The sequence below is a fragment of the Pteronotus mesoamericanus genome, unplaced genomic scaffold (assembly GCF_021234165.1).
Source record: "Pteronotus mesoamericanus isolate MK-2021 breed Mesoamerican mustached bat unplaced genomic scaffold, CSHL_Meso_final scaffold_533, whole genome shotgun sequence".
NCBI lineage: Eukaryota > Metazoa > Chordata > Mammalia > Chiroptera > Mormoopidae > Pteronotus > Pteronotus mesoamericanus.
In genome coordinates, this window is record NW_026555320.1 from 4,851,643 (window position 1) to 4,879,588 (window position 27,946).

Below are 27,946 nucleotides of genomic sequence, written 5' to 3' on the forward strand. Positions count from 1 at the left end.
GGGCCGGGCGGGGCGGGGCCGCGCTATGCAAATATCGCCCACGCCGGCCAATTACGGGCGCTCCCCGAGCGGCTAGGAGCACCCCGTCCCGGCTGCGGCCGCGAGACCAGAGCCAGCGAGCTAGCAATCGGCCGCGGTCCGGCGAGCCCCGAGTGCGGCGAAGGGCCAGGGCGTGAGGCGAGGAGCGGCGCAGCCCCGCGCGGCCGCCGGGCCCCAGCCCAGCAACCAGGCAGACACAGCGCCATCGGGCCGATCTGAGCGCAGCGCCCCGAAGCCGAGCGCGCCGTTGCCCGCTCCCCGCGTCCCGCGGCGGGGAATGCGCCCTCGGCGCGCCGGCCAGGGGGCGCCCGCAGCCCACCCGGGGGGAGGCGGCCCCGAGCGCCCCTGAGCCTTCCCATGGCCCGGGCTGGGGCCCGGGGCCTCGGCTGCTGACGCGCTTGAAGCCCTCGGAACCCGTTAAGCCGGGGCCGCGGCGCCGACCCCGGTTCAGGCACAGCGGCGAGAGGGCGCGGGCAGGGCCATGGCCCCGGGGGGCCGCTAGCGCGGGCCGGCCCAACCGGGAGCGGCTCTGCCGCCGCCGCCGCCCGGGAGCCCAGGCCCCGCCGCCGCGGAAGAGGTGAGTGCAGCGGGAAGCGGGAGGGAGCGGGCAGGCGGCCGGGCCACCCTGCGATCCCTCTGGGACCCGCGGTACTGCAACTCTGCGGAAGTGTCCGAGGCGCGGGCATCGGAGGGTCGGGGGGCTTACCGCAGACACAGAGACGACCGGACTAGATCGGGCGCCGTACCTGTTCGGTCTGCCCGGACCCTTTGAATTGGGGAAACATGGAGATGTGTGGATGATGTGGCCTGCGGAGTCACCAGTGTACAAAGCAACTTTTTCCCACAAGGTTCTGGGTGGGTGGGTGTTCCCTTACCCCCGCCCCCACCCTCATGTTCCTGGAGCGGGAATCCGGCGCCCCTTCTTGTGGCTCAGCTCTCTCTCCCACTAACGCCTCAGGCAGCGCTGTTCCCTGGTAGGGTTCCCCTGCCTCAGTGTCCCGATCCGACAATCTGCTCAAAGGAAGCACTATCCTGGCTGCCCCCACGTAAAGGGTCTCCCAGATCCGCAGGACAGGAGGACCGCCAGTCCCAAGGCTTTTCCTCGGGCACTGTGCCCACCCCCTAACCCCCAGGTGCCAGCTTGGGTTTGCTTTTCCAGCAGGAAGTCTTGCTCCATTAGGGACCCAGCTGTATGTTGGTTTTGGGTGAACTGGGAGAGCCTGCAGCCCATTCAGGCAGGCTGGGTCCCCAGTGGTGAAGTGGGCAGGGGACACTAGGAGCTTGATGGGCTCTCCCAGAGCAGGTGGGACCAGAAAGTGTTAAGGTGGCCCAGGAGTGAGGCAGGGATGGCAGGAGGGGGGGTCACCTGGAGCTAGAGCTGGGGGCCTGACTGGAAAAATAACTTCTCATTCTTGAGATAACTGTCTTGGGAACACCAGCCCGGGAACACCTGGGGGAGGGGGCGAACTCCAGCTCGGCTGTGTCTGCCCTGGAGCTGGGCCAGGCTGGTGGCTCCTTGTCCTCCTGAATTCACCCAGATTGCCTCCCAGAGTGTGGGGACTGAACCCCGGGGTTGGGGGGCTCCCCACCACCGAGGGGCTTAGGTGGAGCTGGAGCCCCTTCCCAGGCTGCAGCAGGCGTGTGCCCGGACTGGTGGGGTAGTGCCCTGGAGGCGAGGGCACTGGGCACAGCCGCGGTTACGGCTGCCCCTCAGTTCTGAAGGAGCCAGATCCGGAAGTGCGGCCGGGGGGGAAAGGGGGCCAGCAGCCCAGGCCCAGCCCGCCACAGCTCTGCCAGGCATACCTAGAGGGGGAGGATGGAGCCAAACCCAGGTGACCTTGCCTGGGAACCCCACACACCACCACAGAAGCGGGGTTTCTATCCCAGCCCTGCTGGAGTGGCCCTGCTTCCTGGTCCATGGGGTGTTGGGGGAGGGGGAAAGCCAAGGAACCAGGAGGGCAAGGATCCAGGGGCTGAGTAGGGGGTGGGATGCTGTTAATAATTTCTTCCCCATGTTCCCCCACAGCCCCTGCTCCTGCCCCCCTTCCAGCCTGGCAGTTCTCAGTGCCAAGGAGCCTACCTCCCTTCCCTGAGGCACACTGCCCACTCCCGCCCCCGCCCCCACCCTCAGCCTGGGAGGTCTGGAGCTGGCCAGGCAATCCTACCACCTAGCCCCTTGCCCCGACCCCAGGTGCCTCCAGACCCCCTCGATCCGCGCCCCTTCCCTGCGCCCCTTGCCAGCCCAGCTCCTCGGTTCTTTGTTCGAGCGTCTCTCCTCCGTCCCTCCCTCTCTCCTCCCTCTCTCCTCCTCCCTCCCGCCTGCCTCCCTCCCTTGCTCCCTCCCACCAGCCTTCTTTCCTTCCTTCCTTCTCTGCTCTCCTCCTGGTGGGCTCCCAGGTGGCGGTGCCTGTCCCTTCTCTGTCCGCTCACCTGGGCTAGTGGCCTGGGGGCTTCTCTGGGGCTGGGGCTGAGAGGAATGCCTCTAGGGGTCTGCAGAGGGGAGGTGACGGCAAAAACGCCTTCCCCAAGCCTCCCTCTGCCCTCCTCCTCCTCTCCTTCCTGCCTTCCCTCTCCTCTCTTCTCCTCCACAGCCTTCAGGCTGCCAAGGGAGGGGGCTTGGGCCTGAGGCCACAACAGACCTGAACATTCCAGACTCACCCCTTTAAAGGGCCAGGGCGTTGTGGGGATCCTTGTAGGGGCCTAGTAAGGCAAAGCCCTCCACCTTCCTGGACACCTCGGGGACTCTAACACTGTCCTTGGTGACCCTGACCTTGTCACCAATGAAAATGGATGCAGGACAGATGGGGTCATGGGTAGGAGGGGAGGTGCATCAGCCTGAGCCCCCAGGTGCACGAGACCAAAGCTCTCTGAGGGACCCTTTCTGCATCCTGACCTCCCTGAGCCAGGACAGTGCCTCCCAGCTTCCTGAGCCCCACCCCACCGGCAGGTCAAGTTCTTGAGCAAACACATTCTTGCTCGGACACGTGTGGGCACGCATGGAGGACGTGTGTGCGTTTATCCACAACTGTAATAGGGGGCCTCCCCGGTGTACCCTGAGGACAACGTGGACGCGAGCACAGCCCTCTCCCGGCGCCCGAGCGCTCATCACAGCCTGCCATTCAGTCGGCACCAGCCTGGTGCTCCAGCAGGTGGGGGCGGGGCTCGTTCTGATTCCTGCCCTCCTCCAGCCCGAGGCGCCCCGGCTGCGGTGGGGGGACTTTGAAGAAACAGGAGAGGTGTGTCAGGGCTCGGGGAGGCTCTTCCCACAGAGGGCACTGCCTGGGGATGGGCCAGGGGCCTGAGGCTGCACTTCCTGTTGAGAAACCACGAGGGGCTTGCCCTGGCAGGAGAGGCAAGGGCCCCAGGGACGGGAATCAAGGGAGGGCACCAGGGTCTGTTTGTCTCTTGGGGCCTGACAGTCCGATGTGGCACCTGGACCTGCTTCGGCGTGTGCCACAGGGGATGAACTGGCCACAGTACCCCTCACCCCACCCCAGGGTCCTAAAATTGACCAGGGGTCCTGCCTCCCATGGGAGAAGGGGATAGACAGGGCTGGTCTGGAAGGCAGGACGCATGTTGTCACTCTTGGTGCCCCCACCTCCAGTGCATCTGGGTGGGGGGGTTGGGAGCTGGCGCTGGTTTTTGCCGGGAGGGAGCAATATGTTCCGACAACTGGTGCTGGGCTGCGTTTACCCAACAGCAAGCCTGCCCGGGGAGACAATATTTGAAAAACATAGTATTGAGACTTGGACCTACTCGGGGTGGGGGAGTTCTGCAGAGGAGACCGCAGGCCTGCCTAGGTGAGCCAGCCCGCCTAGCTCCCCTTCTCCACCCTCTCCAGGCAGAACTGGAACTTTTCCTAATAGGAAGTCCTTCTGCAGGTCTGACCTGGATCCCTCCTGCTGTGACCTCAGTAAAAGTAGACTGCCCTTCTTTGCCTCTCCTTTTCTGGCTGCTGTGTCTCTCGCACTGCAGGCTGTCTGCCCGCGTCTCCCTCACCCTCCACGCTCTCCCACGTGCCCTGCCCCCATAACTGGGTCTAGATTTTCCTGTACTGGGAGGGGCGGTTTTGCCAGAGCAGGCAGGGCTAGACCCACCTCTTCCCCGCTCCCCCTACACCCCCCCCACCCCCCTCTGAAGGGATGGGGCAGCCGGTGTGGCTGGGGGTGAGTACGCTGATGGCTGTGGGTCACCTGCTGGAGCTGGGCCCTGAGAATGGCATTCGGGGCACTGGGGGGCAGAGGTTGCGGCGTTGAGTCTCCAGAGGCTCCTGTCAGCTCTGCAGACCCCAGGCTGTGCCTGGTCGCTTAGTCCTCAGATCCGTTGGTTACACCTCCCCAGACAAAAGCAGAGGCAAGACAGTGCGTGAGGTTTGCGTGCTGGGGCGTCCATGGCTCCAGGCTGAGGGTGTGAATGAGGAGACACCCACAACCCTATTTGCTTGGATCGGGAAGTTGCAGTGCCTTGGGCAGAATCGCACAAGGGAAATGTGGGCAGGGCAGGGCCCTCCTTCCGCCTCACAGCCTCACACGTTCCAATCTTGGTTCCCAGGTGTCCAGACAGCTGAGCCTGCCTCCTGGGTCCTAGGCTCCTCCCACAATGCCTGTCTCTGGTCTCCTCCTCTGGGCTTCCCTAGTGATCGGGGCCTGGCCAGCCACCCCCTTCCAGGACCACCTCCCGGCCACACCGCGGGTCCGGCTCTCATTCAAAGGTAAGAGCCCACCTTGCTGTTCCCCAGCATTGTCTCTGTGTGCAGCACCTGGCCCGTTGCACGGGAGAGAGAGGAGGGTCAGGGCAAACAAGGACAAAATGCGTGGCTACATGGGTCACCCTGGGTGTGTGTGTGGTGGGGACAAGAAGGAGGTAACCTGCTGGGAAAATCTGGAGACTGGGCCACTTAGCCATTTTAAAGAAGGTTCTTGAGTCGGTCCCTTCTAGAGTCCGGAGGTGAGGCCTCAGGTAGACGGCCCTGGGCGTGCAGAGCGGCTCCTGGGTGGGAGGTTGCAGCTGCCACACCTTCCAAACTTCTGTTCGCAGAAGCCTTCCTGCCACTGCGGCGTTGGGTCCTGTCCCGGGCAGTCCCTGGGCAGGGAGGCCAGATAATCCTGTGGCCCGCAGGCTGTGGGAAGCTGGAGGGGCAGGACCTGCTCTGTAGAGATGTGGGTGCTCGAGGAGCCTTGCCGTGGGTCTCCATGTGGAAGGGGCTCCCAGGAATGAGGGTGGGGTGCTGTGGGCCACAGCTCAGGGGAGGGCCACCTGGTGGGCCCTGGGAAGGCGTGTGCTACGGTGACAGGCCGGAGCTCTTGAGCTCCCCAGTGGGCACTCTGCTTTGGAAGGCTGTGGAAGGTTCCAGTGATGGGTTGGGGTCTGCAGAGTGAGAGACTGGTCCCGCAGCTCCGTCCCCTTGACCCACTGGGCAGACGACCCCGTGCAGCCCACGCACCCAGCATGCAGACGGCTCGTCGCTAATCCCTTCCTCCTTTCCTCGAGGCTGTGTGTGATCAGAAGAGCCTACTCTAGGTCTGGGAGACCTGGGGTGACTCGCGAGTTCTCAGCCTTGGCTGTCCTCTGGCCCAAGGTTAACTCTGTCAGGCCGCCTGCCCTGGGTGGGGCCGACTCAGCCCTGGCAGGACAGATTTCCGGGCACACATATGGGGGTGAAAGGCTGGGCCGACCTCTTTCCTTCCTCAGGCTTGGCTGAGGCCCAGCCCTCACCTTGTCTATCCCCGTGTTCCCCGGCAGAACCCCTCCCCTGGCCTTGTCCCTCCCCTGCCACTTGGTGGGGACAGTGGGGAATGCGTCTCTGAGGGTGGGCCTGGAAGGAGTTCTTGCAGGGCCTGAGGAACGGGCTGAAGCACGGAGCTGAAGCGCGGAGCGGTTTGGTTTGTGGAAGCGGGCCCCCTCCCCCAGGCCTGGAAGATGAGATGTTTATTCTGCTGACCCCCCACCCTTCCCTGGTGGAATTCCTCAGAGCAGATGAATGAATCTTGAAAGGGCCTGATTCCTCCTCTTTCCCCCCTTCCCCCACAGTGTGCAGGCAGGGGGGCCAGAGCATCCCCTGCCCCCACAGGGAGGGGGCGTGGCTGGCTTCCCACACCCCAGGGACACCTAAAGCCGTGACATCCACTCTGGGTGTTATTTTTGCCATCACCCTGGAGACCCATGAGAGGTAGCAGGAGGGATGAGACACAGGGAGGTCCTCTCTGTGCAACTTTGAAACCTTCTGGGACCTCTAGGGGCAGAGGGGCAAAGGCTTTTGTTCTGGTTTTCCAGAGAGAGAAACCGAGGCTCAGGCAAGGGCAAGGGCAAGGTCAGGCAGGAGGCAGAAGCAAGGCCAGAAATAGAACCCCGGTGTCCTGGCCTTGTCGACGCCTGACGCCCACATCAGTCAGGTCGATTCCCTCTCAATTAGCTCTGAAGCCAGCACCCGCGGTGACTAAAAGCCCGGCTCCTGGCAGCCGGCCTACGGCAGTGCTGGCAGCCGGGCAGCCGGGTGGGGCTGCAGGGCGCTGGGCCACCCCATCCCTGGGCCGCGATGCCTGTGCGCACGCAGGTTTCCCTCCCCGGATGTCCTTCCTTTTCCTCACTTGATCTTGTGCCCTAGTTTTATGGTTAGCGTCACTTAGTTTAACAGAGACGTGAGCACCTGCTGCACGCCAGAGCCTGGGCTGGACAGTCTCAGCGCAGCCACATCCCTGAAGTGGCCCTCAGTGAGGAGCCCTCACCAAATGTCTGTGCAGTGAGAACGGACACTAGCACCTGCAGAGGCTGGAATCCCCCAGCCAGGCCAGGGCCTGGGAGAGTGCGGCGCTTCTCCCCACCCGGCGCAGGGAGGGCTGCCCTCAGAGGCCCTGGTGGTCACTCTGGCTCCGTGCCTCAGTTTCTCCATCTGTGCCTCGGATGGGTGTAGCAGCTGGCATACCCGGCCTCAGGGACTCAGCCAAGGCCCATCCCTTCCCCTGCCAGGGTCCCGATGCACTTGGGAGGTGCTGGCATGAGGGGCCAGCCTGCGCGGGGCAGATAAAGGAACAAAGGCAGGAACTGGGCCAGACTTGGGCTTGCTGCCTGCCAGTCCGCCCGGGCGCCCCAGCCAAGCCTGCAGCCGAGAGAGTGCAAGGGAGCAGGGACCCGGGGCTCAGTCAGAGCTGGGGCTCCGGTGGCCCACCCCCTGAGCTTCCATCAGCGGCACAGCCAGGGTCACGCAGAAGTGAGGGGTCAAGCGGGGAAGATCGCCTGGAGCAGGCGAGGTGACCTCTGAGAGTTCGTGGGGCTTGGGACGAGGGACCCATTCCCTCCCCGCCTCCGGGCCTGGGCCTGGAGCTCCCTTCACGCCAGAGTCACTGGCCCAGCCTGGAGAAAGAGCCCCGCTCTCCCCCTGAGAGGGCACCAGCTTGGCTGCTGCGGGAAGGTTCCAGGGCTCTGCCAGGCCCTTTGTTCGGCCTGGGGAATGTTTACTTTTTGCCAGGAAGCCACTGCACAATACACCGCTGCTGCTGCCGGGCTGGCTTCGGCCAGGACTCGGGGCCAAGAGGTGTTTGGTGGGGGGAAGAGGTATTGGGGTGACATACGGGGTAGCTGGGCTACAGGGGAAACTGAGGCACAGGCAGGGAGATGGAGCAGAAGGTCATGTTGCCAAAGGAGGTCAGGAAAGGTGCCAATGAGAGAGATAAGTGTAGGTGCCCATGACGATAACCAAGGGACAGTCTCCCTGAGGCCTGACGGACCTCCCTGGGCTCCCTGTGAGGCAGGAGATCCACAGGCTCCCCAGGCCGCGCAGGAGCAGGACTGGGACAGAGCCGGGCCCTGCCTGATGTCTGGGGCTGTCCCAGGACTGAGAGTGGAGGGTGGGTGGGGGATGCAGGCTCAGCCCTGTCCCATGAGCTAGGGACAAAGTTCCAAGGTCCTGCAGGGCCAGCTCTAACCTTCTCGGCCTCATTTCCCAAGGAAAGGGCTGGGGTTGCGCTGGGCAGCTTCCTGGGAAGGGCTCTCCCTTCAGAAAAGGAAAACCAGGCCCCGGAGGTTCTGGAGGAGGAACGAATGGGTGGCGCTGGCCAGCCCCGCTTACCGCCAGGTGGCCCATAACTGTGCCACCACTTACATCATTTGTGAGCGGCATCAGAGAGCCAGAGTCTCCGGGTTTCCTTGTTAGGAGATGTTGAGATGGGAGGTTAGGAGGGGTCACCGTGGGTGGGGGTTATGCAAGTCTGATGGCTCATTGCCACGCCCCCGGGCCTGATGCATAGTGGGGGGGCGGGGGAGGACTTGGGGGGCTGCCCTCGCCCACAGGGTCACCCCGGTCAGCCAGGTAGGCATGGAACTTCAGGCTGCAGGGGTGGCACCAGGGAGATGGGCAGGGGCTGGGGGCTTGGATATGTACGGAGGGTTTGGAGCTAGTAAACCAGGATGGGTGGGTGAGCAGGATGAGCCAGAAAAGAGGGAGGAAGGAAGACCCAACTCGTGAACTTGAGCCCAGATCCCTGCATTTGGGATCAGCGTTCCTGGAAATGGGAGCTGCCTCCCTCCTGGGAGGGAACTTGGAAGTGGCCACGCTGGGAGTTGGGAGGTCATGGGGGTGGCCAGCTCCCCGCCCGGCAGCTGGCCAGGACCAGCCCTCGGAGAGAGTGGGGACAGGTCCTTGTGCTTGCAGAGAACCTGCCAGAGGCCCTCCCTGAGTCAGCCAGGCCGGGGGCTGGGGCCTTTAGTTTTGGTCCTGCTGGGTCCAGCCAGGCTTCAGATGGGACCGCCACCGGCTGGGCCTCGGCAGCCCCGGCCTTGTCCCTGGCTCCCTGGTACAACGCCCGCCCGCCCTCCCCGGCTCCAGCTCCCCTTGGCACCGAACGGGAGCTGGTGCATGCTCAAGGAGTAAATCATGTTCCTTGGCAGCCCCCACTGCTTTGTAATCGTAAAGAATTTAAAGAGAAACCGCCAAGATAAGAATCTCATCCCGGCTCATAAAAGCATCTCTCACCCTGTGGCTTTGGAGGCAGCAGCCTCAGCGAGGGCTCCGGGCTGTCTGCACCTGCGTGGGTGCGCCCCAACCCGGTAGCCCCCCCAGAGGCGGTGCAGGCCCAGCTGGTGTCTCAAGCCTTGGGTCCCTGGCCTCTGACTCCTGGGAGAGGACCAGCTTGCCCTACCCCCGCCCCCAGGGCAGCCAGCGGGCACTGTGATTGGGAGAGTGCAGAGGTGCTGGTGGGGGGTCGAGAGGACTGGCCCTGAAGGCAGGCAGACCCCATCCTGCCCTCATCAGCTGAGTGCCCTAGCCTCTCCAAACGGGGCGCCCTAGCCTCTCCAAACGGGGGCCTCTCCCTGGCCCTGGGGAAGCAGCGCCCTCAAGGCTCGGGCTGTCCTGCTGGCCTCCTAGTTGGGGGCGGATCTTGAATAGCAAAGTCCCTCTGTGTCCCTCCTATCCCGTCTGAAACTGGGGGCACCAACGGTACCGGCCTCGTGCTGTTGGGAGGGGTAGCTTTGTGAGCAGGGTTGCAGCCTCTCTGACAGAAGTCTCAGTAACTAGGAGCCCCGCTGCAGGCGGCAACAGCGGAGGGCTGGCCCCCGAGGGTGCCCGAGGAGTCCCGTGCTGCCTCACCCCCTCACTCTGGGTTTCTAACCTTCGGTGAGGACTGCGGGGATTGGGGGGCCCTGAGCGCTGTGGGGGGAGGGGGTCAGGAGGAGGAGCGCGGCTCCCGTGGGCATCCTGCAGGCTTTGTGGTGGAGGCAGCTACATCTCAAACAGGGGAAGGGAGGTTGCGGGGAAGTAAGAGCCGGAACAGAGGCCGGTGCGTGTGCATGTGCAGGAGCAGGGGAGAAAGGGCAAGTACTGGATGCGGTCTTGCTGCCAGGATGTCATTTGCACTTTCTCCTTGTGATTTTTAAGCTCTTTTTAATCCCCGGTAGAGGTGACACATCTCTACTGCCACATCCCTATCGTGGGGAAAATCCAAGGATAGAGATGCATTCGGAGAGGGGATGCGTTGGAGGGGCTCGTGGAGGATGAGCTCCCCAGTCTGGCTGGGCCCACGGCCATGCAGTGGCCCTGCCTGAGCACTGTCCTGGCTCCTGCAGCTTGTGCTGGGTGACCGGACCTGCGCCGCTCCCTTGGGCACCTCCACAGCTGGGCCCGGAGTCTGTCGGCCTGATCTGGCCTGGCCTGGCGCTGTCCTGGGAATCTGAGCTCTGCCTCAAGGGGGCCCTTGGCACTTTGGAGAAGCAGAAAAGATTCCTGCTGCATTTTTCTTAGAAATAGCAAGAGGGCCTTTGCCAGAGGCCTGGATGCCAGAACGCTTCTGAATCCCAAGCCCAGTTCACGTGGGTTCCTGAGCTTGGCAGGTCTGCAGCCACCCACCCCATCCCGCCGAGGAGGCTGAGCAGCTTCAGGGAGAGGGCTGCAGCCCCCTGGGCCCCAGACCCTGAGCACTGGTCCTGACCCAGCAGAGAATGGGGCCCGGGTGGTGGCTGTGGGGGAGCCAGGAGGCCAGCCTGCGGGGGAGGGAGGCCTCAGCCGGCTGACCGCGGCCGCCCGCCAGTACGGCTAGGCTCTCTGCTGCACCTCCGCAGGCAGGGGCAGCCCTGGAGCTACTGGCCCCTCTGGGGCTGGGAAGCCTTTGGAGCATGTGGCCTCCGCTCCAGACCCCCCTCCCCCCACTCTTCTTCCTTCCTTTCTCCCCACTCCCGCCTTGCCTTCACCCCTCCCGCCACCAGCCTGACCTGTCCTTGGCTTCCTACCCGGACATGCTCTTTCCTCTGAGGCCCCTGCACCCAGCCAAGAGCTTTCTTTCCTCTCGCTGAAGGTCCGGAGCCGATGCCCTCATTCTCCCCCTGGGGCACAGCCTACGTCCCTGCCCATCATACACTGTCACTGGCAGGACAGCAGCTGGGCATGGGGGCCTCGTGGGCTCCTTTGTCGCCGAGGTCCAGTGGGTGGCACGCCGGGGGGCCTCTGCCCCGGGCGGCCTGCACTGTCATTTTGTCCCACACCTTCCTGTCCCAGCGCGGGCCTTCCCTGGAGGGTCCCTGCCTCAGCCTCGCGGCGTCCCCCGGGCCGGCCCTGGGCGTGCATCTGCCTGTGCAGCACCTCATTCTCCGCGTCCTGCTGGGCAGGCGGCTCAGGCCGTCTGGGGCACCCTGGGACTCTCTGGGTGGGCGACGTGAAGGGGCTGCGGGAGCCGGGAGCCCGAGGGGGCAGCAGAGGGGGCTGAGCCTGTCGTCCCATCCTGCCTGTCCGTCTGGTTGATTTATCGCAGTAAATGAGCCATGGAGAGTTTGTTGTCTTTTGCCGTCGCAGGGAGGAGGAGGTGGCTGAGGAAGGAGAGAGGAGTTTCCGGGCCAGGTCTGGAATGTGGGAGGAGGGGTAGTCCCCAGGCCTGTGGAACTGGAGGCGCTGGCGGTCATTCTACTGTCCCCACCTGAAAAATGGGTCTGTGTGGCCCTCCCCGTAGTGACTGATCCCTCCCCCCGACCCTGGCACACTTTCTGGGGCACATCTCTGTGCCAGCCGCTTGCCTGACCCAGCCCACGTGCTCCCACTCTGCGGGCAGGGCTGCGCTGCCCGGCCCGGCCAGCTCCCTCGACCGGGCCGTGTCCTTGCTAAGCTGGGCTGGAGCTCTGAACTCGGCCTGGCCAGTGAATGCCCAGAGGTCTTATCCCAGTCAGCTGCGTGCCCTGTTAGGGTCCATGTAGGACCTGTTGGCCCCTTGAGCCATGAGCCCAGACCTAGAAGGACCAGGCCCCATGGGGCCTGGGCGGTGGGCAGGGGTCAGTGGAGGCGCCCAGGCTGAAGAGCCCCTACCTGCTGGGACAAAATGGCTGAGAGACACTAACATCCTGCCGGGGAGAAGTGTAGAACCACTGGTCCCGGCTGGCCCGTGTGCCAGGGAGTGACCCCGCTGCCCCTTGCCTCCCAGCTTCTCTTGTGCCCCCAGCCTGTCCTCTTCTGGGCGGAGCAGGTGGGCACTGGGGCGGAACGGGCGTGGGAACAGCATGCCTCAGCCCCCAGCCCCCAGCCCCCAGCCCCCCAAATGGGAGGGAAGCGTTCAGTGCAGCTTACGCCCAGCTGAGTGGCTCCTCCACTCAGGCCCCTGTCCAGCTTGCTGTTTACTGAACAGTTGGGATGTTTACAGTAGCCCTTAGGATGGGGCCCCTCATACCAGAGGGTTTCCCATCTTGAGGATTCCATGGGGGGCTCTTCCAACTCACTGCCTCCCCACATCCCTGGGACAGGCATGTCAGCGGTGCAGGGGCTGCACCCGACCCCACCCTTGCCAGGGCCGGGCCAGTGTTGAGGCGCCTGCCCCTCCACCCTCCACTCCGGCCTCCGGTCAGTCCGCCTTCCCTGAAGGAGCCTGATAGTCCCAGGAAGTGGCAGCTCTAGTTGGTGAAATACGGTAACTGGGTCCCTAGTACAGACATTTAAATTAAATTCAATCAGAGTAGTTATTGAATATAAACACACCGAGTCATTTACATGTTAATTATGTTGAATGGACTAGAGGCCATAATTAGTTGCTAATTGGGTGAGAGCGGCTGTAATTGGTTTTGTTGGCACCGACCTGGCTCACCTGCCTGGGGGAAGGGGGGCGAGTGTCAGTGGCTCCTGGGAAGGCTTTTGGGCCTCCAATCTGGAGAGCCTGGCCCAGGGATGGCATCGGAGGGCACAGATACTGAGGAGGAGGCAGTGCAAACCCAAGGCAAAACCCTGGATCTGGTTTCTAGAGCTTTCCATCCGGAACGTCCTGGGGTGGGGAAGGGACTGGGAGAGCCAGCCCTTGGGTCGTCAGCGACAGCCTCTCCTGCCCAGACGCATGTGGGGCCTGCACCCAGATAATGGGAAATGCCCAAGGGAGGGCCCGTGGGAACACAAGGCAGGCGTCAGCTGGCATAGCCCCACTGATGCGGGGCCCTGGGTTGGCCGGGCCCGTGTTGGAGTCTGGTTGGCATCGGGGCGCAGGTGAGGTGGGCACGCTGGGCGGGGGGAAAGGTGCGTGCAAAGTCTTTGGGGCTGTCCGGTGCCCAGCCCAGCCTGGCTGGGGCTCCCAGGGCTGCAGGCCCGAGGCCTTCCGGCTGGCCGCTCATTAAAAGAGGATTAGGCCGGGAGCCAGGGGGCCAGCCCAGCCCCTGGGCCTTCCTCTGGGGGCCCTCGCCGCTTTGGGGGTGTGAGAAAGGGGCTGGGGCCACGCTTCCCTAGAGCCCATGGGGGTGTCCAGGGGGCTCCGTCTGGACTCTGTCACTCGTGCTGTTGCCACGGCTGCCGCCTCCGTCCTCCTGTTTCCCTCCTCGGCAGGGCGGGAGGATGAAGGACTGACGGAGACCCTGGCCAGCGCCCTGTCCCCTGACCCCCAACCTCATTTCTCTTCAGCTCAGGGATTAGGGCTGCGCCAGCCCACATGAGGTCAGAGGTCAGGGCCGGGCTGCAGGGACCTGTCTATCACCCCCCAGTTCCCGGGCGCAGCCGGGATGTGCCGCTGTCAGTCAGGGCCCGCTGCTTTGTGGAGCTGTAACCAAGGGGGCGGGCGCCCACCTCTGCTCCAGGAGCCCCCTTTCTGCAGCAGGCCCGGTGTCCTGGAGACCGGCAGCAGGGGTTGGGGCCCCCCACTTGGGGTCTGTGGGCGAGGGCTGTGGACACGCCTCCTCAGTGCTGCCCTTGCCCGCCCACCCCTCCCTTAAAGTGAGGCATCATCAGCTGCCTCCAGAGAGGAGGGGATGGGGGCCCGGACTAAGCCCCCTACATGCTGAGAATGTTCCCACCTCTGGAGCTCCGCCAGGCCACTCTGGGCCGGGACCTTGAGCTCTAATGGCCGTGGGGGAGGGCTAGGGGCTGGGACCGGCTGCGGAAACGAGGTGCCTGATGCCAGAAAAGGCTCTTCCTTCCCCGATGACGGGAAAAGCCTTCCCGGATGTTGCCCCACCCAACCTGTGCCCAGCTTGGGTGAAGGTATAGGGGTCGGGCGCCCTTCCCAGGACATTCCTCAGGCACATCGCCCTCCCTCCCCAAGGTCAAAGCTTATCCAGATGTGAGTCCCAACACCCACCAAACCCTTGGTGGCGCCCAGCGGCTCCCTCAGTATTGCTGCGGGGAAGAGGGCGGGACGGCACCACTGTCAGAGCCCGGCCTGGGCCAAGTGGGGCAGAGGTGCAGACTGGCCTGAGGACATGACCAGGCTGGGTCCACGTCAGCCACACACACACACACCTATGGCCCCCTCGGCCCCCAGATCCTTGGCCCAAGTCCTTGCTTCTTAGGTGGGGGGGGGGCAGTAGGAGCTAGCGCTGCCGCACTGCAGGTATCAGAGAAGGACACCCCACCCCAGGCTTCTTGGCAGAAAAACACCCCCAGTTCCTTGGCCCCGTGGTAGGGTGGGAAGGGGGCACAGGATGCCACTTTTGCTCCTCACCCTACGTGACCCGAGGTGAGCATGACTCTCCCTTGGCACTGGGGCTGGAGGGCTGCCATGGGGCTCTTGTGTGCACTCTTTCCCACGGTCCGGCTTGCGAGAGCTGAGCCCTCCAGCCATAGGGGTGAGGCCGGAGGCCTACACCCAATTCACCCTGGCACCCTGCGGAACTTCTGCCCTCCCTGCTCCCTTTCTCCTTCAGTAGCCTGGCTTTGGATGGATGATTGGGGGTCTCGCTCCACTCTGGTGGGGGGATTCGGGGTGGAGACAGGTTGGAATAAGGGCGGTGCTGGGGCTGAGTCAACAGGAAGCCCTTCCTGCCCACTGCCCTCTCCGTTCCCCACCCCAGCCCTTGGAAATGGGGAGGCAGGGACAAGGCTGCGGGTAGGTGACCTCCAAGAGATGGCGACTTCCGGGAGGCCTGCGTCTGTGGCGAAGGAGCTTCCCCTCCCTGCCAAGGCAGAGACGGCCCATAAAGGGTGGGTGGGGGGAGAACCCAAAGATGCTCTGTGTTAACGTTTCCCCCACCCCAGGACCCCCTTGAATGTCAGTGCTAGGAGAGCCCAAGGGGTGGGCGAGGTGGGAACGTGAGGCTCAGAGAGCCTTGGCCGGGCCCCTGGAGCCCGCCCCAGAAGCCCACATCACACCCAGATTCCTAGCCTTCGGCCCCACCCCGTTCCCACACCACAGGGCCTCCCGGGGCACCCTGCCCTGTCACAGTTTCCTCAGTCACCAAAACCTCATGTCCTGTGACAGCAGAGCCATTGACGCCATATCCTGTGGCCACTGGGAGGGAAACCGAGGGTCCTGAGTCATGTGCCTTGTCGATGGAAGGAAAGTCACCTTCCGGCCTGGCCATCCCACTGGGCAGTTCCTACCACCAGGACTGGCTTTTCCGGGGCCACCCCTCCTTCAGTCCGAAAGGCCGTGGCCCTGGGTGGGAACCTCACCTTCTGTGCTCTCTGGCACGTCAGTTACCCTCTCTGTGCTTTGAGAGCCTCATCTGAAAATTGGATGTTGTGCACACAGGGCTTTGCACATAGTAGATGCTTGATGGCTAAGTGCGGGACTTCCTCTCTCCTCACCTCTGCCCGAGGCGGGTGGTGCAGAGGGTTGAGAGGTAGGTGTCAGGTCAAGGCCAGTGCCCCGTTCCCCGCGTGTGCCTCAGTTGCCTCACCTGCTGAGTGAGTGGCCTGTCCCCTGCCTCCCTGACAAGCGCACGGAGCCTGGAGTGCTGGGGCTTTGAGCCCAGGAGAGGGGCTCGGGCTTGGTGAGTCACAGCGTGGCAGAGGGGCAGGGGGCAGGGTCGAGATTCCAGAGGCCCAAGGCTGGGCGGGGGTGGAGGCAGGGTGAGGATTATGGCTGGTTTTGTCCCTGGGGCTAAATGTTCAGAGCTTTCCCCAGGCCCAGTGCCTGTGCCTGATGGTGCCAACTTGAGTCTCGGCCTCCCTCCCTTCCATTGTCCCCCAAACGCCCCCTGTCCCGGCAGGACGGGTAAGGGCACAACCAAGCCATGCCCCCGGCCAGGGTATAAATAACCCCTGGCGGGCTGTCCCAGCCTGGGGGGGCTCCGCTGGCAGCCCCACTTCCTCTCTGGCCACTTCCTGGCCCTGGGGGTGGGGGAATGTTTACTTTCCTGTTGTCGCTATGGCCGGGTGGCCAGGCAGGGGACTCCGAGTGGCCCAACAACAGGTGCAGGACAGGTGCCCCGGCTGCCCTGCCCAGGACTTCAGAGGCACCGCCGGACAGGCGGGCGAGGCCGCAGCCAGGCAGGGACCGGCCCTTTGATCCTTCGGCGTCCCTGCGTCCCAGAGGTTGGCCAAGGTCATCACCTGTATTCTCTTGTCGCCACACAGTCAGCGCTGGACAGGGCAAGGCGTCTGCTTGCCCTCCAGCCCTCAGACATGGGCTCCGGGTCTGCAGTGGGAGTCCCCTGGCCGCCGGCCCACCTCCACGCCCATCCTGGCACATCCGGGAGCCGTGTCCAAAGCCGCACGCAGGCGCAGCCCCTCCCGCTCTGCTCCAGGCGCCCCGCGCACAACAGGGGTCAGGAGCAGCCAGGCCATTCCAGTCCAGCTGCCTGATGGAGGGTGACCTTGAGTGATGGAATGGGGCCACCTGCTGGTTCCACCTCAGGCAGCCATCTAGGGACTTGGATCCCAGCTGTTCTCCCTCTCCAGGTCTCCCCCTGGATTGCCTCACCTGTGAGATGGGCTACTACCTTCAGGGTGGGCAGCCAGCTGGGAGGGGGGCAGCCACCAGGGAGGAGGGCAGCCAGCTGGGAGGGGGGCAGCCACCAGGGAGGAGGGCAGCCACCAGGGAGGGGGGCAGCCACCAGGGAGGGGGGCAGCCAGCTGGGAGGGGGCGCCACCGGCCCAAGGGGGCAGCCAGCTGGGAGGGGGGCAGCCACCAGGGAGGAGGGCAGCCACCAGGGAGGGGGGCAGCCAGCTGGGAGGGGGGCAGCCACCAGGGAGGAGGGCAGCCACCAGGGAGGAGGGCAGCCAGCTGGGAGGGGGGCAGCCAGCTGGGAGGAGGGCAGCCAGCTGGGAGGAGGGCAGCCACCAGGGAGGAGGGCAGCCAGCTGGGAGGGGGGCAGCCAGCTGGGAGGGGGGCAGCCAGCTGGGAGGGGGGCAGCCAGCTGTGAGGCAGGTAGTGAGCTGTGAGGTGGGTAACCAGCTGCGAGGAGGGCAGCCAGCTGTGAGGCGGGTAGTGAGCTGTGAGGCGTGTAACCAGCTGTGAGGCGTGTAACCAGCTGTGAGGCGGGTAACCAGCTGTGGGAGGGGGAGGAGGCCGGGGAGAAGGATCGGGTACAACCCTGGGGGAATGCCTGGTCTAATTCAGGACACGTGAACACACGTGTGCATACCTGGGCCCTTGTGCAGACATGCATGTGCTCTCCTGTGTGCTGCCATCTCAAGTCTCCTGTGCTGGTGAATATTCATCACCCCCATTACAATCTTCCCTCGCCTGCTGAGCTAAAAATAGCGAGGCGTGGGTGGAGAAGGGGCTTGCCAGGGGAACCCCTGGGCGCCCCCCCTCCCGGAGCAAGCTTCCCAAGTTTCCTGGAGTCCTGTGTCTGTCATTGGCCTGTCATTTGCTGAGTTCCCTCTTGTCCTTCATCCACAGGGAGGAGGACTCTCCCCAGCAGCCTGGGGGTGGGAGGGCGAAGCTACTGGACTCCTGCAGAACAGCCTGTTCCTCCTGGCTCTTCAAAGTGGCCTGAGGATTCCACCCCTTGGCCGCCCAGTGGGGCTGGGTGGGGCCCACCCTGCTAGGCTCGCCCGTATGTTGGCTACCCGGCTCAGACAAGGCGGGAGCCTTGAGCCTTGCTGTGTGCCAGCATCACCCTCTGACCAGGGGTGAGGACGGGGCACCCTGGCTCTGTGCCCGCGTCTGCGGGCTGCCCAGGATGCACCTGCCCCCACGTCCTACTCCCAAACCCTTTCAGGCCCCGCCCTGACCCCGGAAGCCTCAATCCCCCGCCCCCCCACCCCAGCAAGGATCCTTTGATGCTGCCACGCTACCTGGCTCCTGCCCACTGTCCTTTCATTGGGACCCAGAAACTGGCTGGGGCTGCTGATGAATCAGGACTTCAGCTTTGGGTGTGGCCCTTCCCTGGCCTTCCCCTCCTCCTCCTCCCAGCAAGGCAGGGACTGGAGAGGGAGCTATGTATTCCCTGATGGGGAGGCTGGGGGTTAAGATGGCCAAGTGGAGGGGGACCCCCCCTGCCAATGGGGGTGTGACGTGATGGTCTCCACGGGTCCTAACTGCCGCCCTGCCCTCCGTCCCCAGAGCTGAAGGCCACAGGCACTGCCCACTTCTTCAACTTCCTGCTCAACACAACTGACTACCGAATCCTGCTCAAGGACGAAGACCACGACCGCATGTACGTGGGCAGCAAGGACTATGTGCTGTCCCTGGACCTACATGACATCAACCGCGAGCCCCTCATTGTAAGGCCAGCCTGGCATTGGGGGGTGAGGGATGGGGGCGTGGGGCTGCGGGGCTGGGGCCCTGTCCGGCAGGTTGCGCCCCTGAAGCCTGTTTCCGACAGATCCACTGGGCAGCCTCCCCGCAGCGCATCGAGGAGTGCGTGCTCTCAGGCAAGGATGGCAACGTGAGTGCGGGGGTCCACAGGTGGGGCGGGGGTGGCGGGCAGGTGACTCCAGGGAGGCATCTGGGTACCTCCCCGGCTTTCCCTCTGGCCCCAGGGTGAGTGCGGGAACTTCGTCAGGCTCATCCAGCCCTGGAACCGAACACACCTGTACGTGTGTGGGACCGGCGCCTACAACCCCATGTGCACCTACGTAAACCGCGGCCGCCGGGCGCAGGTGAGCCCCGCCCACCCCCACCCTGTGCTGCTCCCACTGGAGGCTCCATTCCGAGTTTCTGATGGGAGGCGGGGCTTGAACCCCAGCCCTGCCACCTCCCAGGCCTGTGACCTTGGGTGAGTGACTTCTTTCACCTCTCAGAGCCTTGGTTTCCTCACCTGAAAATGGGGCTAATAGTTGCCTTTCTCACAGGTCGGTGTGAGGAGGAGGCAGTGAGCTAACATCCCCAAAGCTCTTAGCTCTGGGCCTGGCACGTAGTAAGCGCTCGCTCCAACAGTTCTTGGGCTATGCCTGCGGACCGTGCCCTGCAGCCAAGCCAGAGGGCCTGGCGGGGCCTCAGCGTCAGAAGGCTGGACGTCTGGGTCAGCTTCTGCCACCCGGCCTGGGGGAGAGCTGCCCCTTCCCCAGCTCTGCCCGCCTCCCGCCTGCTTCTGCCCTTTTCCATTTCCATGTGGGCATGTGTGTAGCTGGCGTGACCTTGTAGGGCGTGTGCAAGAGTGGTTGGACCTAGGGGGCACATGTGTGTGTGCAGGCGTGCGCCCGGCGGTGTGTATGCGTGCACGCACAGGTGGACATATGTACTCTGGGGGCCCAGGTGATCACGTGTGTTCCTGGCATGTGTGGTGTGAGAGGCTGGCAGCCCGAGCCCGCTCCCCCAGCCCCTGCCACCCCTGGCTCTAACCCCTGTTCCTCGTCTTCTCAGGCCACTCCCTGGACCCAGATGCAGGTGGTCCGAGGCCGAGGCAGCAGAGCCACGGATGGCGCCCTCCGCCCGACGCCCACAGCCCCACGCCAGGTGGGCCTCATCCCTCCAGGCCCTTGCCAGGCAGCCCTGCCTCCGAGCTGACTTCCCCTGGGCCTGGCCTTGCAGCTGGGAACCTGTGCCCCCGGCCGGCCTCCCCCGGGGTCCCTCGTCTCTGTGCCCCCCCCAGCCCTTCCCCTGCAGAGACTCTGAAGGCAGTCCCAGCTGGATTCATGTCAGCCTCAGTGGGGCCCCGGCAGGCAAGCAATCATGAAGCCACCAGGTGGGGATGACAGGACCCTGGGGACAGCCGTGCCTCAGCCCTCAGGATGTGTGTATAGACACGCATGAGCACATACCAACATACACGTGGGCACATGCTGTTTGCTCTCAAGCCCACGCCTTACTCAGCACCAGAGTGGGACCATGGCGCATGTGTGCAGTGACACACACTCGCAGGGGTCCATGCCCCTGCCTCTCGTGGTGGGTCCTCGGTTAGCACAGGTGTCTTGCACACTCACGTGCTTGGGGCCCTCTTCCCCGGGGCTGGGAGGGGCAGAGCTGTCTGTCCACACTGGTCAGGACCCGGGACTGCGCCGGGGGTGGGGCTGGGGCTGGGCAGGGGCTGCCGGCGAATGAGAGCAAGTGGTCACGCGAGCATGTGTGTCTGGTGGGCAGTGCTGAGAAGTGGGGCCGCTCAGATGGTGCGTGTGTGCCCAGGGTGCGAACAGTGGGTTCTGTGCGCTGGCAGTGATGCGTGCCAAGCTCTGTGTGCAGCCCCACGTGTGCAGGAAGTCATGTATGCAGAGTGTAACTGGAAGTGGGCCTGTGTACACCTTCCCATCACCATCCCCACCCCCGCTGCCACTTCCTTCTGCCTCTGCGCCTCTCTCCTTTCCCTCCCTTGTCCCCATGAGCTCATCCTGGTCCCAGTGCCTTCCCCAGCCTCGCTCCTAGCATCTTCCAGGCTAGGCTGGGAGGCACGGGGGCCTTTGTGAATTCCGTGGGGTCTGAGCTGGCCCTTCAACTCCTGCATCCCTGGGGAGACACGTGGAGCTGGGGGCTCTGCTGAGGGGTAGGAAAAAGGCCATGGCCTATTAGTCTGTCCTGAGAACCACAGGTAGGGCACAAAGCCTGGGGACACAGTGGTCTCACAGCCCTCTGACCTGGTGGGGCCCGATGGCAAGGACAGGAGCCAGACCCCTGGCTGGCAGCCGCTGCCCCAATCGGGTTGGCAGCCCCTCCTTGGCCCGGGACAGGGAGCCACAGCTCACAAAGCTGTGCCTCTATGGCACAACGGGGCCTAAGCCAGAGGCTTCCTGAACCGGTTGGCATGGGGGGGCTTCAGCCCCTGTGAGCCCACCCCTCTCACGGCCCCCAAAGCAGAGCCCTCTGAGGCCTGGGACCAGGCAGCGCCTCCCCTGGAACCTACAGTGTGGCCCCGCCCTGGGATAGCTGGCTGGATAGTCAAAATCCAAGGAGACCTGGGGAGCGAAGGGGGTGGCCTCAGGGTGTCCCTGGGGCCTGATGACCCTTGCCCCTCCCCCTGGCCGTGGGACCGGCCTGGACGGCGCTGAGACCCCTCTGCCCTGCAGGATTATATCTTCTACCTGGAGCCCGAGAGACTCGAGTCAGGGAAGGGCAAGTGTCCATACGACCCCAAGCTGGACACGGCCTCAGCCCTCATCAGTGAGTGCCCCCCCACACAGCGGGAAATGTGCCTGGGGGCGGGGGTGTGGCACCAGCCCTTACCCCAGGGTGACCATGCGGGCTGGAGCCCCCGCGGTGGGCCCCACCTGCCAGGGAGAGGGGTGCAGCTTACCTCGGTGTGAGCGGAGCGGCAGAGGCGAGGCAGCACGAGCCTCCACACGGCCCCTCGCGGGGTGCTGAGGTCCACAGTGTGGTGCATGCAAAGGCCAGAGCCCCCCAGCCGCAGGCTGCCTGGAGGAAACCAGGCTGCGTCGGTGCCAGGGGCGTTGTAAAGGGCGGTCCCATGGTCCCATCTCTTGTTCTCAGTCTGCCTGGGAGGCTGGGAGAGGCCCCCAGGAAGCACCAATGGGGAGTCCTGGCTCCTTGACCAGCTGGAGGGAGCTTGGTCCTGATCTGGGAGGGCTGGGGAATGTTCTCTGAGGAGGGGTCCGGGCTGGGGCCTCAGGAGCAGCTGCTGCCCCTACCCACGGGGACGCTGGTCCCTGCTCTGTGCCCACCCCAACCTGCCTCTCAGCAGCTGCAGGGCATCACGCCACCTGAGGCTGGGGAGAGAGGCCCCCGGGTAGGGGGCGGGCATCATCCTCCCCCTCCTGGTGAGTGAGAGGGTCCTGGCCTGAGGGTAGAGCCCAGGCCAGGGAGTCTGAGGGGAAGGCAGAGCTCCTCCCGGAGTCTAGAAGGAAGTCCTGGAGCCAGTGTGGTTGAGTTTTCAGGTATTTTGTGAGCCAGCTGTCAAACACAGCTATTATTTAAAATTAAATTATATAAACTTACAATTAAATGAAGTACTTTGCAAAAGGTGAAAACACTCACAGCTTACTACGTCCTAATTATTTTACTACATTTTATCATTAGCGATGCTCTTGCGGTTATTGACATCGATCGGATCTGTGGGGTGGAAGTGCCACACAGTGGGGTTGGCAGCTCTCCCCCGCTCCGCGCACGGGGACCTCGGGCGCCCCCTGCAGTCAGCCCTGGTGGGAGCGGCTCCCCACAGAAACTGGCTCTGGCTGCCACTCAGAGCTCAGTGCTGCTTAATCCCAGTCCTCCCGGAGCCCGTGGACGTCGCCCCGCACCCCACTGGTCATGTGATTGTGCCCTGGGAGGCCTGAGGGGGGACGGGGCCCTGCCCTGCAGGTCATCTGGGCTGCGCCCTAGCCTAGCAAAGGGCGGTCCCCCTGACTGGCCCACCGGCCCCCCCACAGATGAGGAGCTCTATGCTGGCGTGTACATCGACTTCATGGGCACGGACGCCGCCATCTTCCGCACCCTTGGGAAGCAAACGGCCATGCGCACAGATCAGTACAACTCCCGCTGGCTGAACGGTGAGCGCATCCCGCCAGTCCTGGGGGCGCGGGATGAGGGGGCGCCGTCTGGGATGGTGCTCACAAGGAAGCCGTCCTGGGGAATTTCCAGCCCCGTGACTGGCCCGGGAGGTGGGATTCTCTGGGGGAAGAGCTGGGGGTGTTCCTGTGCCTGGCGGGAATTCTGCTGGGAGAACGGCGTCGTCAGGGGAGGGCGGGCCCCGCTGACCCCTGCCCACCTGCAGACCCTTCTTTCATCCACGCGGAGCTCATCCCTGACAGCGCCGAGCGCAATGATGACAAACTCTACTTCTTCTTCCGCGAGCGGTCGGCGGAGGCGCCACAGAGCCCCGCCGTGTACGCCCGCATCGGGCGGATCTGCCTGGTAGGCACTGCGGCAGGGGTGGGCGAGGCCCTTCCCCCGCGGGGGTCGGGGCTTGGGGCTGAGCGAGCGGATCTGACCCAGCCCCCTGTCCGCGCCCGGTTCCCCAGAACGATGATGGCGGCCACTGCTGCCTGGTCAACAAGTGGAGCACGTTCCTGAAGGCGCGGCTGGTGTGCTCTGTGCCGGGCGAGGACGGCATCGAGACGCACTTTGATGAGCTCCGTGAGTGCCCAGCGCGCGGGCGGGGTCCCGTGGCTCCGACGATGCGAGGGGAGGCGGCTGGTCGGGGCACCTCGGGTGGTCCCCTGGGCTGGAGCGGGCAGGGCCCTGTGGCTCCTGGCTGTGGCACCCTCCCAGCGCTTTCTCCTTCTGTCCCCAGAGGATGTGTTTGTCCAGCAGACCCAGGACGTGAGGAACCCTGTCATTTACGCCGTCTTTACCTCCTCGGGGTGAGGCTGGGGCGGGGCCAGCCGTGGCAGGGTGTGGCTGGGCTGGGGGGCTGTGGCTTGCGGAGGTCCCTGTGCTGGTGGCGAGCTGTGGGGTGGGGTGGCTCGGAGGGGCCCTGGGCCGAGGGTCTGCCCCGTCCCCAGCAGCAGCCCGCCCTGCCCGCAGCTCCGTGTTCCGAGGCTCTGCCGTGTGTGTCTACTCCATGGCGGACATACGCATGGTCTTCAACGGGCCTTTTGCCCACAAGGAGGGCCCCAACTACCAGTGGATGCCCTTCTCGGGGAAGATGCCCTACCCACGGCCTGGCACGGTGAGGACCCCTCCCCCGCCTCCCCCTTTCCTCTCCTCCTGGGGGGCCCCCCTCTGGTCCAGCCCTTTGCGGACAGAGGCCTGCAGCCCACGGTGGGGGGGAGGTGGGCCATACACACACACAAACCCACCATTCGCCCTCGATAAAACTGAAATTTTAAAAACACCAAAAAAAACCACACACAGTGTCAGGCTGTGAAGCAGCCTCACCAGGCTCCTGAAGCAAAGATGGCGGGCGGGAGGTCAGCATAGCCGGCTGACAGTAGGTAAGGGGGTGGGATCCAATGAAATGCAGCAGGCAGTTACCTCTCAGGGTGGTCGGGACCGGGGTGGAGGAGCTGGTTTCAGCAGAGGTCAGGGGAGCTGACCCCCAAGGGTGAACTGGGAGGCTGGGCAGGGGTGGGGAGGGCCCGCAGTTCTGCTGAGCAGGACGGGAGTGAGGCAGGGGTGAGGAACATCCAGAGAGGAAGAGGCATGAGAGTGGTGAGGCCGTGGGCAGGGGGTGGTCAGCTCTGCCGAATGCTGCCACAGGTCTGGCACGCGCGGCCGGGGAGTGGTGGGGCAACCTGGCGGTGCGGGACCTTGGGTTCCCCGCTGGAGCAGGACCTACAGAGAGACTGGGAGTGGGCGGAAGCCTGGCTGCCCTGGAGAACGGAGCAGGCAGGGGAGGTGGGGACAGACCAAAGAGAGGCCTCTCCTGCAGTGCGTGGGCCTAGGCAGCCCCGCCTGGGCGGCCGGCCTGACGCGCTCGCCTGCCTGCAGTGCCCCGGCGGGACCTTCACGCCATCCCTGAAGTCCACCAAGGACTACCCCGACGAGGTGATCAACTTCATGCGCAGCCACCCGCTCATGTACCAGGCCGTGTACCCGCTGCAGCGGCGGCCCCTGGTGGTCCGCACCGGCGCTCCCTACCGGCTCACCACTGTCGCCGTGGACCAGGTGGATGCAGCCGATGGGCGCTATGAGGTGCTTTTCCTGGGCACAGGTACCCACTGCTGCTCCCGGCTCCTCCTGCGCTGGGCCCGCTGGGTGGAGGGTGCTGACTCGTGGGGCTGGGACCTACGCCGCTGGGGTTGCTGCAGGCGGGTCAAAGCCAACTCTGCCACCTTCATCCTTTGGAGTGTTCTTCCTGTTGCCAGGATAACAGACTAGGGTGGGCAGGCCCCATCCTCCTCCCCCGGGGGCCAGGACAGCAGAGACACTGGGTGCCTGAGGACCCATGTATGAGCAGGAAAGGGGGAACAGATGGCAGACACCTCCAGGATGCATGGGTCCAAAAACTGCCACGTGCCCTTGTGTGCCCACGCGGAAGTGTGCCCACCACAGTTCCGGTGGCCCTCAACACAGGACCACCTCCAGCCTCCCGTTCTGAGCAGTGTCCAAACAGGGGCCTGGGGTGGCAGGGGGCGGGCCCTGGCCCCAACGCCCCTTCCCCCGGGCCCGCCCCCTCGGACCGCTCCCCATCGCTGGGGAGGCTCCTCAGCCTTGGCACAGAGCTGCAGCTCCGCCGCCCTCTGGGGTTTGGGCCCTGGCGGGGGAAGGGGCTGAGGCTGGTGCCCCTTCCCCAGTGTCCTCAGCCCCACTGAGGCCCTGCCCGGCCCGTTCCAGACCGCGGGACAGTGCAGAAGGTCATTGTGCTGCCCAAGGACGACCAGGAGATGGAGGAGCTCATGCTGGAGGAGGTGGAGGTCTTCAAGGTCGGTGCAACGCCCGGGCCTGTCCTCGCCCAGGCCCTTCTCAGTGCCAGCTCCTGACAGCAGGCCTCCAGGGCAAGGGCTGGTGGGGGGGGTCCCAGAACCCAAAGCTGATCCATCTCTCCTTCCAGGACCCAGCACCGGTTAAGACCATGACCATCTCTTCCAAGAGGGTGAGTTTTGGTGAGGTGGGTTGGGGGGTAGGGCTGGAGCCTGCGCCCCCTTGGGGTCATGGCCGTGGCACAAGGATGGGGAAACTGAGGCACAGAACAGGAAGAGAAGGGGCCCAGCCCTGCTGGCTCCGGAGGGGGGCTGGCTGCGGGAAGGAGCTGACAGGCCCCTTGCCCTCCCTCAGCAACAACTGTACGTGGCCTCCGCTGTGGGTGTCACGCACCTGAGCCTGCACCGCTGCCAGGCATACGGGGCTGCCTGTGCCGACTGCTGCCTCGCCCGGGACCCCTACTGCGCCTGGGATGGCCAGGCCTGTTCCCGCTACACAGCGTCCTCCAAGAGGTGTGGATCCCCAGACCCTCGGAGTTTTAGCCACCACACCCAGGGCCCTGTCCTGGGGGGTTGGAGTGGATGTGATGTCGCCCAGGGGGAGTCTGTGAGCCCAGGTCTCCAGGGCACAGGGGTCTGGAGGGGCAAGCTTCCTTGGCACCCTCTGTCAGGAGCTCTCCTCACCCAGGCGGAGCCGCCGGCAGGACGTCCGGCACGGGAACCCCATCAGGCAGTGCCGTGGCTTCAACTCCAATGGTGAGTGCGGGAGGGCCCCCAACAGTGTGGAGCCCCGCCGGCCCACCAGCCACTCACGGCACCGCAGTGGAAGAGTCTCACGTGCCGTGGGGGTGGGGAGGGCTGGGGTTTCAGAGCTGGGATGTCCCCTAGCCACCCCCTCAAGGAGTGGGTGCCCGGTGGCGCTTCCCTGCCTTTGTGGGTAGGCGTCTCTGCACGGGCTCCCCGGTGCCAGCCCCTCACCCGCACGCCCTCTGCCTGGAGCCCCTGCCGCTTCAGCGCAGCGCCCTCTCCTTCCCCAGCCAACAAGAACGCGGTGGAGTCGGTGCAGTACGGTGTGGCAGGCAGCGCCGCCTTCCTGGAGTGCCAGCCCCGCTCGCCCCAGGCCACCATTAAGTGGCTGTTCCAGCGAGATCCCAGCGACCGGCGCCGGGAGGTGATTTCCTGTGCCCCAGAGCCCTCCCGTGGGTGCGGGAGCCCTCCGTACAGTAGAAAGTCCGCGTGGGTGAAACAGCAGGAATCAACCTGAGCTCCGGGAGTCACCTAGTTAGGAGGGAACTCTGGGGCTTCCATATCACACGGAGCCACGTGTGGGCATGCCTCTGTACATGACAGCTCCATGTGCACGCCATGGCAAGCGTGCCTCTCTGTAGGGGGCGGGCTCCAGTACAGGGGACTCTGTAGGGTGGCCTTCATTTTATGGGAGCCCCTTCCTGGCCTCCCTCCTTAACATGGACATTTCCTGAGGGAGCCCCAGCTGCGTGTTCTCATTAAATAGAAATTCTCTGTGTGCTCCAAAACTCCCTCCTTGTCCAGGATTCCGTAACAGTCCCCGCCCCCCCAACCCCAAAAGCATGGAAACTGTGCAGATGCCTCCTTCAGATGTTATGTGATATCCTCATGTGGGGTTTTCTTGGTATATTGAAACTCCGCAAGGGTGCCCCTCCACGGGGCGGCCAACATGGCGGGCCGACCTGGGAGCTGGCTGGGGCCGCACAGCGCCTGACCGCCCCCACCCCTTCCCCTGCAGATCCGGGCGGAGGACCGCCTCCTGCGCACCGAGCAGGGCCTGCTGCTGCGCGCCCTGCAGCTCGGCGACCGCGGCCTGTACTCCTGCACGGCCACCGAGAACAACTTCAAACACGTCGTCGCGCGGGTACAGCTGCACGTCCTGGGCCGGGATGCCGTCCACGCCGCCCTCTTCCCACCTCCGGCTGTGAGCGCCCCGCCGCCCGCAGGGGCTGGCCCCTCCACGCCTTCGTACCAAGAGCTGGCCCAGCTGCTGGCCCAGCCGGAAGTGGGCCTCATCCACCAGTACTGCCAGGGCTACTGGCGCCACGTGCCCCCCAGCCCCAGGGAGGCTCCTGGGGCGGCCAAGCCCCCTGAACCCCAGGACCAGAAAAAGCCCCGGAACCGCCGCCACCACGCGCCGGACACATGAGGCCAGCTGCCTGAGCCCTGCTATGGGGCCAGCCTAGCCCTCGTCCCTTTTAATATAAAAGATATATAGATATATATATATATAAAAATATCTATATTCTATACACACCCTGCCCCTGCACAGACAGTATTTATTGGTGGGTTGTATGTGGCCTGCCTCCGCGGCAGCATCGCCCAGAACAGACCCGTGCTGGTCAGAGACCGCAGACAACGGAGGCCACCTTCTCAGGCCCAATCAGCGGGTGGGGCCCGGCCAGGACTGCACAGGCCCCAGACTCCGCTGGGAGTTCGTCCACCTGCTCGACAGCCGCTGCTGGGACCCACAGGACGCAGGGAGGGAGCCAGCTCTGCCTGGACAGGCACGGCCTGTCCGCCTTGGCCAGTGTGTGCTGTTGCCTGCACCGGCCTGGATGTGAGGACTGCTTTGGA

At 64.6% G+C, this 27,946-nt stretch overlaps 1 protein-coding gene across 2 annotated transcripts; it reads left to right on the forward strand.

The window, feature by feature from the left end:
* Positions 1-311: 311 nt before the first annotated feature.
* Positions 312-27,946, forward strand: SEMA3F (semaphorin 3F). Of its 2 annotated transcripts, XM_054594692.1 has the most exons (19): positions 312-616; positions 4,591-4,750; positions 18,216-18,376; positions 18,478-18,540; positions 18,635-18,754; positions 19,458-19,550; positions 21,092-21,185; positions 22,409-22,528; positions 22,753-22,892; positions 23,000-23,114; positions 23,272-23,341; positions 23,505-23,649; positions 24,411-24,633; positions 25,257-25,345; positions 25,474-25,515; positions 25,698-25,855; positions 26,031-26,098; positions 26,380-26,513; positions 27,108-27,946. In XM_054594692.1, exons 2-19 carry the CDS (start codon positions 4,639-4,641, stop codon positions 27,516-27,518), a joined length of 2,358 nt encoding a protein of 785 aa, XP_054450667.1. In that variant the 5' UTR covers positions 312-616; positions 4,591-4,638; the 3' UTR covers positions 27,519-27,946. The 2 variants fall into 2 exon arrangements, with proteins under 2 accessions (XP_054450667.1, XP_054450668.1); XM_054594693.1 differs by lacking the exon at positions 19,458-19,550.

Bases quoted from the DNA above. Each gene is read 5' to 3' on its own strand.
- SEMA3F (XM_054594692.1), top strand. From the start codon at position 4,639: ATGCCTGTCTCTGGTCTCCTCCTCTGGGCTTCCCTAGTGATCGGGGCC. The intron at 19,551-21,091 runs GTGGGCCTCATC...TCTGCCCTGCAG, and splicing joins CGCCCACAGCCCCACGCCAG to GATTATATCTTCTACCTGGA. The intron at 22,529-22,752 runs GTGAGCGCATCC...GCCCACCTGCAG, and splicing joins CAACTCCCGCTGGCTGAACG to ACCCTTCTTTCATCCACGCG.